The sequence below is a fragment of the Glycine max genome, chromosome 15 (genome assembly GCF_000004515.6).
Source record: "Glycine max cultivar Williams 82 chromosome 15, Glycine_max_v4.0, whole genome shotgun sequence".
NCBI lineage: Eukaryota > Viridiplantae > Streptophyta > Magnoliopsida > Fabales > Fabaceae > Glycine > Glycine max.
This window is the reverse complement of record NC_038251.2, coordinates 53,532,383-53,548,078: the sequence shown is the minus strand read 5'-3', so window position 1 is coordinate 53,548,078 and position 15,696 is coordinate 53,532,383. Positions and strand designations below refer to the sequence as shown.

Here is a 15,696-nt window from a genome sequence, read left to right as displayed (position 1 = left end):
ATAAATGGTACACAAAATTTAAGGAAAATTTTGTATGGAATTATAAAAATGCAGCCACTTCAATTGGGAGTACTGTGTGGAATAACTCTTCATTGCTTTCAAACTTTTATGAAAAAATAGTTCTATTTTTTTAAATTAAAATAAATACAGACAATTTATTTTTCTCTTTTTTAATCTTTCCATCTTCTTCTTTTTTTAAAAAAAATTAAAAACTAATGGATGTAATGTTATATATAGTTTAATAAAATACAATACCTATACCACTTTAACAATATTTTTTGGACTGTTTAATAATAGATTTAACTAAATTTTAGTCCCTAAAATTTTTTAAAATTTTGATTTTAGTCTCTGAACAAAAGTTTGTTCGACATAGTCCCTTAACTTTTTTTTGTTAATTTTTAAGTCCATAAAAAAAATTTGAGTGGTGAAGATTCCTATAAATGATACACAAAATTTAAGGAAAATTTGTATGAAATTATTAAAATGCAGCCACTTCAATTGTGAGTACTGTGGGGAATAACTCTTCTTTGCTTTCAAACTTTTACGAAAAAATAGTTCTATTTTTTTAAAAATTTAAAACAAATACAAGACAATTTCTTTTTCTATTTTTTAATCTTTTCATCTTATTTTTTGTAAAATTAAAAATTAATGGATGCAATGCTACAGATAGTTTAATAAAATACAATACCTATTTCACTTTAACAATATTTTTTGGATTATTTAATTCTAGGTTTAGCTAAGCTTTTAGTCCCTAAATTTTTTCAAAATTTAGATTTTAGTCTCTGGACAAAAGTTTGCTGGACATAGTCCCTCAACTTTTTTTCCGTTAAATTTTTTAGTTTATAAATAAAAGTTTGACTTGTCAAGATTCTTAATTTTTTTTTAAAATTTAATTTTTAATCCTTAAAATCCATTAAATTGTTAAAAATAATGGAACTCAAACTTTTATTGAAAGACTAAAAGTTAATTTTTTTAAAGTTTATGAATCTTAAGCCGTCAAACTTTTGTTTAAGGATAAAAAGTTCAGCAAAAAAGGTTAAAGAACCATAACCAATTAAATTTTTATTCAAAACTGAAAACTGAATTTTAAAAAAGTTTAAGGACTAAAACTTAATTTACCCTTAATTCTATCCTATTAAATTTTGTTAGATCTGATCACAAGACAAGTGAATTAGGTGAGTGATTAGAAACGAAACTTATCAAATAATAGTGTAGTCATTTGAAATTGACGTTTGAAGAAAAAACAAACGAAGAAATAATGAATCATTGGACTTTGGCGAGTAATACTAAGTCACCGCTTGCTCTAAAATTGCAGAGAGATATCAACGGGATTGAATCTAGCAGGATCTGTTTTTCATAACATGTTGAGTTTAAATTCCCGTTAAAAAAGGTGTTCACGTTTAACCAGTCGTATCTCTAATTGAATTGTCTCCAAAAAGACATGTGGGGGGAAAAAATTGCACACAGATTATGTAAGCTAAGAGAATAACATCTAGTGTGGCTTGGAGTTCCGCATTTTGATATTTTGGTGCGTTAAAGTCAAGTTATCCAATGTCGTGTTGCGAGAACGCCGTGGCAATGACTTGAACGCTGCTTTGTTTACCATATATTTCCAATCCTCACTGCGCGCCTTGCATGTGTAGTCCTTAAAAGCATATCAACACAGAGACTGTTGACACCTCACTCCTCAGCTTGGACCCTTCTGTGCAATAAGTTTATAACCTCAGGCAGTGCCTTATGTTCCATGGTGCAGCTAAAGAACGAGAAGAAAAATAGTAAGTAGCCACTAGTTATGGGATTTTGGGTTTATAATCAGGGGATGCTGTCGTGTTGAGAACTATGTTGAAGTTGTGTATGTATATGATTTAAATGACTAGTAATTGTTTCCTCATTGTGATACAGAATTAATTTATTTGTTCAATGAAGCCATGTGATCTGTTTAAATAGATGCTCTGTTTAGATTCTTTTTATCAATTTTTTTTCCTTTTTAAATTGTACCATTAACTGATAATCCATTTAATTGCAAGTGGGTTGGTTGTGTTGTGTGTAGGAGATTACTAGCTAGTAAGTTTTGGAACGCAGAATCCTAATTTGTTTTTAATTTGTGAATACCATTGTTGTAGTAGAGACTAGCAGCCAAATTTTCCCTCTCATCTTGCAAGTGGTGGTGGGACTCCTCCAATTTTCAATTTCAACAGTGACCTTAGTAGTCTATGTTCCATTTCTTAGGTCTTTTACTATATATATTCACGTGAAGCTTTCATCTCTGGTCTCAATACTATTCACACCTCTCTCTCACTCGTGATATCTATCCATGGAGGCCAAAAACTTGTGGCGCTTCCTTGTTCTTTCAATCGGTGTGGTACTAGTTTTACTTGTCACTCGGCTTCCCAACAAGGAGGCTCTAGACTGCAACCTTTACTCTGGATGGTGCACCTCAAAGAACCGCTTCTACTCTTCAGCACATCCTAATAACCCGATTAAGAAACCATCATCATTTTCCACATATCATCACAACCAACACCATGATGAATCTGAGATTCCTGAACACCCTCTTGACCCTCTAACCATCCAAGAGTTCAACAAGGTCCGCACCATCCTATCCAACCACCCCCTCTTCAAGTCCTCATCCACCTACACTCTCAACTCAGTTGTCCTTGAAGAGCCAGACAAAAAGCTAGTCCTCAAATGGAAAAAGGGTGATCCACCCTTGCCTAGGAAGGCTTCCGTGGTTGCATATGTGAAAGGAGACTCTCATGTGCTCACTGTGGACCTCGAAACCGGCCAGGTGGCGAGCCACAAAACCACCGGCTCAGTCTCGGGGTACCCCACCATGACCATGGAAGACATGGTGGGGGTACTAGAGGTTCCCCTCAAGAGCACTGAGTTCAACCGCTCGATCACTAAACGCGGTGTCAATTTAGCAGACCTGGCTTGCTTGCCAATCTCTTCAGGGTGGTATGGGACCCCAGTGGAGGAGAACAGAAGGTTGATTAAGGTGCAGTGCTATTCCAAAGAAGGCACTGTGAACTTCTACATGAAACCAATTGAGGGTGTCACTGCCTTGGTTGACATGGATAGAAAAGAGGTGCTTGCAATTTCAGATAATGGCCAAAACATCCCTGTGGCGAATGGAATTAACACTGACTACCGTTACTCCATTCAGAAGCTGAATGGAGAGTTGAGGCTACTGAATCCAATATCCTTGGAGCAACCAAAAGGTCCAAGCTTCACAATTGAAGGGCACTTGGTGAAATGGGCAAACTGGGAATTCCATCTGAGACCAGACCCAAGAGCTGGGACCATAATTTCTCAAGCCAAGGTGAGGGACCCTGACACATCAAAGCTGAGAAGTGTCATGTACAAAGGGTTCACCTCTGAGCTATTTGTGCCTTACATGGATCCCACAGAAGGGTGGTACTTTAAGACATACATGGATGCTGGTGAGTATGGATTTGGGTTGCAGGCAATGCCACTAGACCCCTTGAATGATTGCCCACGGAATGCTTACTACATGGATGGTGTGTTTGCCTCTTCTGATGGAACACCATATCTCCAACCCAACATGATTTGCATTTTTGAGAGTTATGCTGGTGACATTGCGTGGCGACATGCCGAGTGCCCCATCACTGACCTCAAGGTAAGCATTTTACTCATGCCAGCCTCATCATACTAAAGTGTCATGTTAATTGTGATATTAGAAATTCAGTGTTTATTTATGCTGTTATTATTTATTAGTGATACTTTTCGAAATGCCAGGTTTTTTTACAATTCTTTTACTTTTTGTTTCTTTCTTTCCCAACCACTTATTCTAACTTTTGCTGCATCAAATATAGTTTGTAGCTTGTTTTCATTTGGAATTTAATTTGTTATGTGATTGACTATGCTATATGTGCTTATGCTTAGATGGATTATAGAGCACGAGTATTTCTTTGGTATGTCCTTATGCATATGTTGTTGATTATGATAAACTGGACCAGAAATTACTGAATACCGTAGAGCGGTGTAATCATTCAAATTATGCACCTGATATAAGTAACAGAGATAAGTTTGTACAGACTATTTTCCTTGCTTCCTCAAAACCGAACATAAAAGAATATACTGATATCCCAGACTTTTTTAGAGGTCTGTTTAAAATCAGTTCAGTAAATAATATTTGATAAAATGCTAAGTTTCAATGACAATGCTAACCAAACATCACATATCTGGGATAAAGTGGTGCTCCGCTCCTGGACTTCTTTCTTCCTCTTCTCTAATCAAAATGTTTTTCCTACCTACTACTACTACTATTATTATTATTATTAACAGGAGAAGTATACGTGCTACATAACATATAGGAATTATATGAAGTTGGGCACATTGAGATACGCGTGACTCTTCCACTGGCTTTGAACTCTGAAAACAATGTAGTTATGGTGGCATTTGGGAATATGTGCATACTGTTAAAATCATGGACATAGTGCTAGTTTCTAATTATGCACATTCATAAAATTATGAAATTTGAGTATTTTCTTGTTGCCAGCTCATTAATCACGAATCATGATGCCTTGCTCTTCATATAGTCCAAAGGATTTTATCTCTTAACTTATTTTTGGGTTTGTGCTACTGTGGCAGGTTACAGAAGTGAGGCCAAAGGTGACACTAGTGGTTAGGATGGCAGCAGCAGTAGCAAACTATGACTATATCGTGGATTGGGAATTTCAAACTGATGGGCTAATCAGAGCAAAGGTTAGTGAAGGAAATTCAATTTAGTTTCTACATATACTTTTTTAGGATACAAAGACCTAATAACCTCTGCTGGCATGTGTATAATAAACTAATCAATGTGATGTGATGCATTAACATATATATAAAGTACGGCTCCAATCCAAACTTCTTGAAAACATAGTGTATGGTAAAGTAATCAAGATGTGATGTGATAAAATAACATACATAGTGTGGCTGCGATACAAAATTCCTGATAACATTTAACATTAATCAGTCAAGTGTGACCACAACTTTATGCAACTTTTTCAATAATGTCTCCCTTGCGCAGTGTGTTATGAGTTAAATTGTCATGTTCACGTAATAAAAAATTGGACAACTTGCACTATAGATTGATGGTATAGGGTAAGATGGATGAACCTTTGTAGATTGATGGTAATGTTTTGTCTCTTATTGTATTTGTATTCAATAGTTTATGTTAATATCAAGGCATTTGTCTGACGCAGGTTGGACTGAGTGGTATCTTGATGGTGAAAGGAACTACCAATGAGAATATGGACCAAGTCCCTAACCAAGAATATCTTTATGGAACCCTTTTGAGTGAAAACATTATTGGTGTAATCCATGACCATTTTATCACATATTACCTAGATATGGACGTTGATGGCTCTGACAATTCATTTGTTAAGGTAAACATAAAGAAGCAAGAGACCTCTCGGGGAGAATCACCCAGAAAGAGTTATCTAAAAGCTGTTAAAAAAGTGGCAAAGACAGAGAAAGATGCTCAAATAAGACTTCAACTTTATGAGCCATCTGAATTCCATGTGGTGAACCCATTGAAGAAGACAAGGGTAGGGAACCCCGTTGGGTACAAATTGGTTCCCGGTGCCACAGCAGCTAGCCTGCTGGATCCAGAAGATCCACCACAGAAAAGAGCAGCTTTTACCAACAACCAATTATGGGTCACTCCTTACAACAAAAGTGAGCAATGGGCTGGTGGCTTATTTGTTTACCAGAGCAAAGGCGATGATACTCTTCAAGTCTGGTCCAACAGGTCAACGATTCTTTTCATGATTCTACCTTTCCTTTGCCATGGTTCAATTCCAATTGTATAATCACGGCTGTCACATTTGCTAAAAAAAATCACTTACTGACAAAATAACTTCGAAGGGACGTCTACAAAGAGTACTAACAATACACATATATACTTTGAAATATTTTATGTTCATAATTTTTTTAACGTTTTCTTATAATTTTTACATTAAATATTTATTTTTTTAGTTTCTTAACCAATACCTTTTTCTATCATTGATTTAAATTCATGTAGGAAATAGGTCCACTTAAAAGGAAATAAGACTCATATATTTGGTAGAATCTACATAAAATTTTAACTAATTATAGAGTTTATTAGAAAGAATGTGAGTATGTGATGAAAGAAGTTATTTTGTTAAATGAATCTCACGGATCACAATCTCAAGAAATTAGTTGTTGATTCTCAATCAATAAATTTCTTGAGTTCATATCTTGTCTTTGTCATGATCAATTAAAGGGAGAAAAAAAATCCGTGTACTGAATAAACTTAGGTTCCAACTGATGGAAAATTAAATTACTTAGATCAAATCAATCACTTACATACTGATAGAAAATTAGGTATAATATGACTTTGAATTTGGTGCCTAGCGAAGACATTGTATTATATTATCAATTTATTAGATTGTTGTCTGCTGATATTTTAATATGCAGGGATCGTCCAATTGAGAATAAAGACATTGTGTTGTGGTACACAATAGGGTTCCATCATATACCCTGTCAAGAGGACTACCCTATCATGCCTACTGTATCATCAAGTTTTGATTTGAAACCTGCTAATTTCTTTGAGAGAAATCCAATCCTTGGAGTCCCTCCCAATTTCGAAGATGATTTACCTGTTTGCAAGGCTCGTGATTCAGCTTGAGATCCCATCAGTTGGTGTTTAGTCTAACTAGATGCATGCTTTATTTATACATGTAACAATTGATGCCCAAACTTAACTTTAAATAATTAGTATAAGGGTAGCTAAACCTAGATTATGATGTTAAAAATCTAGAATGTGACTTGAATCAATATAATATAAATAAATTTGTGAATTCAATCACAGGTTTGGATAACACAAAATTCACGGTAGCTTTCAAAGTTTGGAGTTCCCGGGTCAATTACATATGACCTAAATATGTTGTAGGTTTAGTTAGAGATTTTTTTTTTAATTTTTGGTTCATGTAAGTTTATTTTTCTAATTTTAGTTTTTTATAAGTTTTGCTTATTTAATTTTGGTCCATGCAAAATTTTAATTTTTATTTATAGTCCTTATAAGTTCGCAATAACATGAATCAAAATTGAAAAAACACAAATTTGCAGAGATTAAAAATGAGCAAAATATCTTAAAGGAATCAAAGTTGAAAAAACACAAACTTATAGGAATCAAAAATGAAAAGACGCTAACTTAAGGAACCAAAAATATATTTAAGTTATTACATAATGATTCAGATAACATAATGCTAGCTAAGTACAAACCACAATTATTTTTTACACAATTTTGTCATTAATATATAATATAACTAATTTTTTTACCCATACGATGCACAGGATGAACAAAGGATTTGAGTATTTTTTTTGGATATTATTTTTTTATTTAACGGTAAGAATCAACGCATACATCTACAAAGAATATGATAACTTTTACTTTTTGTTATAACTGATGTCACAATTTTATCTTAAATGTATTATTTACTTCTATTTAATAGAATTAGACAACTTAACAATATTTACTAAGAAAATATTTGAGAGGGTAAGGTATACCTAGGACTTGAGTGGGTGAGGTATCCATAAGACTTAAATGAAATTATTATATGTCGTGGATGATTGCATGATTGAGTGATCACCTTTTGGTGATGTAAATTGTTGTGATTCCTTGTATTATTCGATAGTGAGGATCAAAAGAAGGGAAATCTTCCGTTTGGGGTCAAGCAGGACCGAGTACAACAAAGTGAAGTCAAAGCAAGATGCATGTCGATCGAGGATTGACACGTATGTGACATGTGATAATGAAAGTGAAGTGAATCTTGTGGGATGTTTGATTGTTTGATTATACTTTGTGAGAGGTATGACCATGTTGAGGCAATTATGCCCTTATAGAAGGAGAGATCACGATTAAAGGATTCATAAAACTTGTGAAACACCATCTCATATCGTGGCAATGAAATCCACATTGATTCATGGGACAATCCTAGTGGGGAGAGACATTAAGGAGTCAATCCTCAAAGTTGTTGGATGACCACAGAATTGTAATTAGGAAATGATTGTAGGATGTAACTATCCTTAGGGGTATGGCGCCAAGTGGTGGCTACTATCATAGAGCCAACTTGATAGCCTTGACTGAAGCGAGCCATTATCAGTTGGTGAGAGTCTATCATTGTATCGTGGTGAAAATTTGTACTCCCAGCATTCATCCTAACTAAAATATTGTAAGACCACTGAGTTTTGAAAGTTCTAATGACACTTGGCTAGTGAGAAATAAGTCACAAAATTAGTATTGGAAACAAATAGGGTGTGAGTGAGACCAGTAGACAATCATATCATCGTGGTCAATAAATTGTGTGTGACTTCTTAAGTCCATTTATGCTAGAAGATTCACCCTTATGTTTTATTTTTTAGGGTCAGATGGCAACACTTATAGGGATCATAAAGATATCATCTTCTTCACCTTCATTGTCCTTGTCATCGTTATATTTCTTTTGGGGTTTAGTTTGACATGTAGTGTTGGGTTTAATGATGACAACTCTAAGTCTAGGATATTTTCCTTTTCATGTATTTTGATATGAGTAGACCTAGGCTCCAAAACTTTTAGCACATATATTGTAGTTAGAGATATCCCATTTTATTCATTTTGCTTACTCACTTTTAAATGTATGATTCAAAGTGAAAAGATAATAGGTTTTTTTTCTCAAAAATTTAAATGACACGTTTTAATTGCTACATGGTACCAACTTTAAAAATTAATCAATGAAAAGTTTCAAAAGTTCTATAAAATTCCAACTATGTTTTCTTAAGTTACAATATTTGAGCAATTAAATGGAACTACACATTTATCAAATTAAAATAAGTTTAAATATTGATTATATGTAAATCGGAAACTAGGATGTTACAAGAGACGCACAACAGACAAAAGAAGTTTGTTTTGAGACAACAACTACTTCTTCAATAAGGCTATAAATAGTAAAAGTTTTGAGGTCTATAAAAGCAACATCAAGAAGCAATACAAAACATAAGAATTCATTCATATCATAATAGTGCGGAGACTATCAAAAAGTGTTTGTTGTTCAAATCTACAAAGCATAGAAAGCTTCATCTTTTACTTAGCAAAATTACTTGTTGTATTCAAACTTATTTGTATATTCTCTTTGAGAGATTTGAATACTATATTCAATTTGAATATTATATTCAACTAAATTGTCGTTTGGAAAGTCAAAATTGACTTAGTCATAAAAAATATATTTGAGTGTTCTTAATCTCAGATACAAATTAAGAGTAAATCAAAAGTAACATAAAAAATACTTATTATAGTCAAAAGTGACTGTAAAAATCCATTTTTAATTAGTTGTGATTAATGGAACTCTAGTTGGTATTTCACTTCTTCCTGTGTTAGTTGACGGGATTAAGATACGAAAGACATACATTCCCATCTGCATTATCCGACCTCTTCAGGATCAACACTAGCAGATTGGCTGTAGATCCTTCTCCAAGTGTGACTCGAGTGGCCTAAATCCATCTTTGTTACCAGTTCATTATTTGTTTTTTAGCCTAAAAAGTGTACAAATTTAATCTTTTATTGGTTTAAGTTAATTAGGTCTCCATTTTAAACTTAAGTAAACTAAAGTCACAGATATCTTTCTTCTATGTAAACTTTTCAAACTCTTATTTTGTTATCAAAATACTTATAACTTGAATTGATTGCTTTCTATTAAAACATTACTAACTAAAAGCTTAGTTTTCATACCAAAAAAAAAATCAAAATTTTCCTTCTTCAAATCCTAGATCTCATATCTTATAAAAAATTCCAAATTTTATTAAGTTTTCACTAAATTTCTTGATTTCAAATTTTAAATTATTTCACATCCCAAAATATATCATAAACTCCAAAATAATTGAATACAAAATAATAATAAATTGAAGTGTTGGTAAACAAAACAATACAAAGAAACAGCAAGAATCACTAGGGCAACAAGGCCAAAAACAATCCTAGCTTGCGATTCACCCTACCAGAATCACAGTAACTGATGAAAACAGCAACCTATTTGTACAACCAGCTTAGTTCCTGTCTGAATCAGGCTTCCGGGCCAAGAAGAAGTACATTGGTGTGAAAATCTCTCTCCTGGAAGAGTAACAAACACAAGACATGTTTCAGATTAGTCAGTGTTAGTTAATCTTCATATATTATTAATAGATGTTTCTCTCAAGGATAAGAAGGACTCAGATTAGAGACCTTGAGGATTAAAAATTGCCACATTGATGAGGAGAACTGTACATGTTGCAAAGAGCATCCTCATTTTTACTCAGGTGAAAAACTATATCCATAAATTTCATATGCATGGCTAGAAAGTGATATTATGAGATAGATGCGAAACTTACTTTCCTCCTTCAACTAGTCCCTCTGCAGCCTTCTCTAGGAAATCTTGAACCCTTAGACTACCCTTTGGAGCCAGTCCAACATACTCCAGAACCTTGACCTACAAACATAAATTTGTAGCCCGAAACCAATATTGAATGAGTAATAAAAGAAATGAATCCTAAAATTCTCAACATGCAATCAAATTACAGAACTCTACAAGGAATCATACCCAAGACCAAGAGACACACAAGTAAAATAAATTTGCAGATATGCTATTCAATATCAATTACCATGTTTTTGGTGAAAAGTCGCCCGACAGCAGTTAGACGGAAGCTACTCAGTGAGAAATGACTTTTGTCTAAAGGCAAATACCAAGGAAGAGGAGAGTCCACTGCTAGATCTTTCTCCCATATTACCTTTACATAGAAAAAGGAAAGAATCCCCCCTTAGCCAATTAGGTAGGTTCAACTTTTGAATTTACAAAAACCAATACTAGTGAAAGGTAAGACTAATAAGAAATTGATGTTCACCTCAAAACCTGCTTGCTTCAGAGCTTCAAGACACTTAGCAGTCAATCGAATGTCAGGTAGCCCATCACCAATCTCAATTTCTGCCTGTAACAAGGAATTTTATCTATTGAATTACAAAGTAAGAGGTTTCAACAGAATTAATAGATAAACCTCCAACTAAATTCAATCTACGCCACTGTATCATACCTTGATTTTTTGGTGCTCTGGGTTTTGGGGATCAAAAGAATCGGTCATGCACCATTCATAAGCAGCAAAACATTGACCAGGCTTTAACACTCTAAAAATCTCTTTATAGCATCCATACTATCCATAATTCCATGGCAGGAAAAATAAGTGTCAGACAATACAAATTATAGACACCATTTTATAGAATCACAATTAACACATGTACTTCATGCTATTATGCAGGCCACATTGAAGTTGCTTCATAATACTTTACAATTTATGGGTGAATGGGTAGATAGAAAGTTATTGCAGGGGGAAAGAAGAATGTGAAACCAATTAGAGTATAAAATACTGGCACATACAGCATCTGGTGCATGGCAAGTGGCTTCAATCGCATACACTGCATCAAAACTGTTGTCTGGTAATGGCATTTTCATGAAGTCAGCCTGCATTATCAAATATGATCATGTTATCTATCACTTCAAAGCAATATCAATTTTTTTTTCTTGAGGCTAAGATCACATGTTTGGTTATGCTTAATTCACAATTGCATTTTAGCCAAAAAGCTGTATCTTCAGCATTTTGATTAAGTTTTTTCTGAACACAAAACAAGCTAATCCCAATTCTCTAAATAGCATATTCAATGTAACATTTATAACTGAAGTAGAACAATTTTATAAAACACTGGACCAATAGGTGCTGAAATAAAAGGCCTCCTACACCCGTTAAAGGGAAATAATTGATCTACAAAATTCAACCTTGACAAAATTGCAAGTCTTGTCCACTCCAGCAATGCGATTGAGTTCCTGTTAATTAGCAAAAATCTGTTAGTGATCAAAGTATGTAGAAAATGTACTATCATCTTTCAAAAAATATTGAGAACCAAATAATTCCTTCATCAGAGATATAAGATGGATTGGATGTTAAGGGAGAAGGGAAGGAGGGGAAGGTCACGGGTTCGATCTCCTTTACTAACAAAAATTAACATTCTAACAATTAACATTTGCTGATAAAAAAAATAGTAATAATAATAACTCCTTCATCAAAAAGGCTTTTAAGAACTATTTAACACGACAGATATATTAAATTAATACAAGATGACTGTCATAACCTAAAAGTACATTTAAGTACATAATTAAAACTTAAACAATGCATCAATTTTAGGTGAGAACAAACAACATTACCAACAGTGACAGTATACTAGTATATGACGATTGAAATAAAGGTCAAAAAGACTGTGTCAATGCATAACAATTTACACCTCAAAATTGTTTCAATGCACTTAATCTCATAACACATACCTTTCCTCTTGTTATCTGGTACTCATTGTTATTCAACCCGGTAATTGAAGTTAAGCTGCACAGATACCCCTTGATTTTTGTTAGCTAGTAAAGTTAAACAGTGAAAGACAAAGGAAGAGGAAACCTATATGAAATCAATCTTGTTTACCTGAATCGAGAAATTTCTCTTAATGGTCCCCCAATTCCACATCCAACATCCAAAACCTAAAGCAAATTATAAAGGCTCATGAAAATTTAAAAAATAAAATATTGTAAATCAGACATCAGCTTGCTTATTTGTTTTATTGAAGATGAAAACCTTCTGCCCTGGCTTCAGTCCAAGTTGTGAAGCAAGGAAGTGTTCATGTCTTTTGATGCTCTCTCGAAGAGATTCTCCTTTCCATCTGCAAGACAAGAAAATTATCAACATGATCAAAGTAACAGAAAGTTCTTCAATTTGTTATCGCAAAATGAAGTAAACAGACACCTGGGTGCAAAATGGAAAGATTCCCCCCAGCCAAACTCATAAAAGCTGGTAACAAGATCATAGTATTTATTAACCTGAAAACACATGCAGATCTTATCAAGTTATCATATTTGTTTTGCAGATAATCAAGTTAATTATAATTAAGACAAAAACACATTACGCCATAACTTCACATGTCACAAGTTATAGAACATCACTTATGATCAAAGAACATAACTGTAAAGGAGTAGTAAACATTCATTAATAATTAAAAGAAAATATTGCTATAATTTGATCATCTCAACATGAACTTGGCTTAACCAATCCAATGACCTAAATATTCAAAATATGGTTTGGATATTTCTTCAATATCAATTGGATACCTACACAAAAACTGTAAAGATTTCAAGTTTCCAGAAAAAAAATGTTTCCCCTTTGGAGAAAGACTAAAAATAAAATCATAAAGAATGAGGCAAGGCTTACAGTAAGCATCTGAAAAGAAGGTTAGTGCTATATAAGTTACAGGTTAAAAAAAAGAAGTTCCCAATATTAATATATCTCTCACCATATCGGTATAATTAGCTTTTCTCTCTTCCTCTTGACCTCCATAGCAAACATGATACTTCTCATACCTGAACCATAAAATCAATTGCATTTATAAGCCCCATATTCGAAAAGAAAAAGAAAATGAAAAATTATCATGCATAACAATAGCCATAATTTTTTTTTTCTTAGCCATATTCACCGGTTATAATGATTTACAACAAACTCGTATATTCTTAAATGGCATAGTTATGCATATACCCCCAAATATAGCAGTGTTATTATATTAAATAACACAGAAATACATGATTACTCGTCCACGTATAATAAATAGACTAAATATAATTTTAAATTTTCATAGCAGCTCGCCAATTTAAGTGTAGCGAATCAACATCAATCCATAGTACTAAATTTTCCTTAGTTTTACCAATCAAATTTTTAGATATTCATGATTACTAAGTTGAACAAAATAATGAAACAGACCCAAATTTACAAATTAGAAATTTCAGAGACACTGTTCAGGTAAAACGCTTAGTTCATCTGATATTCTGATCCAAACTAAGAGAATTGAACTCCAGAACAAAAATAGCACAGCTAGTAAAATTCTGAAGCCATTGTTCATTTTCATTTCAACTAGCACATTCGTAATTATCGTCAGAGTAATATTTGCTTAGCAGCAGGAAATCTGGAATCATTTTTCAGTTTCGTTTCACCTATTCAGTCACATCTGACATCAATATGCTGCTACTTTTTCATAAAGTCACCTTTTTCATAAAGTCACAAGCTGTATGAGACAAGGTGGACCCAGATATGTTTAATTTTTCCAAAAAGTCCAAAACATTCCACGCAAGATCATACAGATTGAAGCTTTTAATTCTCGCCCCCAACATTTTAATATTCTTTAATAGAAATGCATACCGTGATCACTTTACATCGGATCAAACCAGAGAGGATTCTTGACTTATCTTTTTCTTTCATTTCCATTCACTAAAAAATTCATTAATCCCCATCTCCCAGCATTTTAATTTTTTTTAAATAAATTGATCCCCAATATTCATTCATAGTTATAGAGTACTCAACCCCTGAACCCTGTATTATTAGATTCAATATTTTTCCATCCAAATTTAGCAAATAATTACAAATATTAGCATTTTAATAAATAAAAAAATTTACTAAAACCCATTATTTTTCTGTCTTTAAAAATAGAATAGAATAGAATAACCCAATTTTTGCATCCTATAATGCCGTACCAAAATCCTTTAAACCAGCTCGTAGCACCAGAAACATTCTCAAGTACTGACAAAACTGGATTCGACTCCGCTTTCACAAATCAGTTGAGAATTGTGACAAAATCAAATGAGTGGTGGAAATTTGACACGAACAAAATATGACAAGACATGTGTTTATGTTTTATTAGATACAAATATTAATAAACAAATAAAAAAACTAAAAGAAGCAAATCAATGTTCATACCAAAATTCATTTTCCAAATCGAATGTAAACACAGCTATTCACGACAAACTTAGGAAATCAACTCCCTGATTAAACTGAAAGAATTCGGCGTCGGTTGATTCACGTTTTGATAGTCAAATCGAACGTATATAATTAAATATAAATATATTATATATAATAAAATCTAAATTTAATTATAATCTCAACAGTTAATTTTTTTAATTAATATTGTACTTAATTCTCCATAGTGATCTCTCACCTAAGGAGAGCCGAATCCCTCAGAAAAAGTGAGTCCAACCGAGACTCAAAGTCTAAAACCGCATGCAGCCATAAATTTCTGTTTAGAAACATAAAAATAAAAAAGACAGAAAAGAGAGAAACATATATACTTCTGAACGGCAGAGAGAACTTCGGCTTTGTCAATCTTGCCACCGAGATTGGATGCCAAATCCATAGCTGCTGCAACCTACGGTGCCTTCGGCGGAACTCAAAACGACTTTGTTTCGATCTGAACACAGAGAATTTATTTACGTTAAAGTAAAAAGAGGAGTGAGTGAGGGGGAAAGGCGAAAAGGAGAAGAAGTGACTCACATGGTAGTGGAGAGAGAGATAAAAGAAGGCGGAGACAACGATGAATTGGGAACGAACTATGAGAAAGAGAGATTAGTATCTTAAATAGAAAAATGGAAAAGTATGCTTCAAAACAGAGCATGTGCGAGCCCTCATGTGTGTCCTTTTTGCTAGCGGGAAAAAACGAATTGGCAATACCCCAAGGGAATCCTAATCAGAGTATCTTACAGTAAAAGTGAATTATCATCTCTTAAATATATTTATCATATGTAAGTGGTTCATTTTATATTACTATGTACACTAAGTTATTTATTTATTTTAGTATTTAATATATTGTTATGT

General features: G+C 33.3%; 2 protein-coding genes across 4 annotated transcripts; one reads left to right on the top strand and one right to left on the bottom strand.

Moving 5' to 3' along the window:
* Window positions 1-1,421: 1,421 nt before the first annotated feature.
* LOC100798399 (primary amine oxidase) lies at window positions 1,422-6,835 on the top strand. Of its 3 annotated transcripts, none has more exons than XM_003546850.5 (5): window positions 1,422-1,775; window positions 2,230-3,640; window positions 4,615-4,728; window positions 5,211-5,758; window positions 6,448-6,835. In XM_003546850.5, the coding sequence occupies exons 2-5, from the start codon at window positions 2,315-2,317 to the stop codon at window positions 6,656-6,658; spliced, it is 2,199 nt and encodes a 732-aa protein (XP_003546898.1). In that variant the 5' UTR covers window positions 1,422-1,775; window positions 2,230-2,314; the 3' UTR covers window positions 6,659-6,835. The 3 variants fall into 3 exon arrangements, with proteins under 3 accessions (XP_003546898.1, XP_006598272.1, XP_006598271.1); XM_006598209.4 differs by having other exon boundaries at window positions 2,127-3,640; XM_006598208.4 differs by having other exon boundaries at window positions 2,124-3,640.
* Window positions 6,836-9,844: 3,009 nt separating this feature from the next.
* LOC100796978 (cycloartenol-C-24-methyltransferase-like) lies at window positions 9,845-15,428 on the bottom strand. The gene is made up of 14 exons (NM_001252965.2): window positions 15,376-15,428; window positions 15,174-15,292; window positions 13,355-13,421; window positions 12,811-12,884; window positions 12,643-12,727; window positions 12,493-12,548; window positions 12,345-12,399; window positions 11,802-11,849; window positions 11,406-11,489; window positions 11,065-11,181; window positions 10,879-10,962; window positions 10,639-10,764; window positions 10,369-10,466; window positions 9,845-10,111 (listed from the first exon to the last, which is right to left on the bottom strand). The coding sequence occupies exons 2-14, from the start codon at window positions 15,236-15,238 to the stop codon at window positions 10,048-10,050; spliced, it is 1,023 nt and encodes a 340-aa protein (NP_001239894.1). The 5' UTR covers window positions 15,239-15,292; window positions 15,376-15,428; the 3' UTR covers window positions 9,845-10,047.
* Between the last annotated feature and the right edge of the window lie 268 nt (window positions 15,429-15,696).

Bases quoted from the DNA above. Each gene is read 5' to 3' on its own strand.
- LOC100798399 (XM_003546850.5), top strand. From the start codon at position 2,315: ATGGAGGCCAAAAACTTGTGGCGCTTCCTTGTTCTTTCAATCGGTGTG. The intron at 3,641-4,614 runs GTAAGCATTTTA...CTACTGTGGCAG, and splicing joins GCCCCATCACTGACCTCAAG to GTTACAGAAGTGAGGCCAAA. The intron at 4,729-5,210 runs GTTAGTGAAGGA...TGTCTGACGCAG, and splicing joins ATGGGCTAATCAGAGCAAAG to GTTGGACTGAGTGGTATCTT.
- LOC100796978 (NM_001252965.2), bottom strand. From the start codon at position 15,238: ATGGATTTGGCATCCAATCTCGGTGGCAAGATTGACAAAGCCGAAGTT. The intron at 10,765-10,878 runs GTGAACATCAAT...TTCTATGTAAAG, and splicing joins TGAAGCAAGCAGGTTTTGAG to GTAATATGGGAGAAAGATCT. The intron at 10,467-10,638 runs GTAATTGATATT...TTATGTTTGTAG, and splicing joins GACTTTTCACCAAAAACATG to GTCAAGGTTCTGGAGTATGT.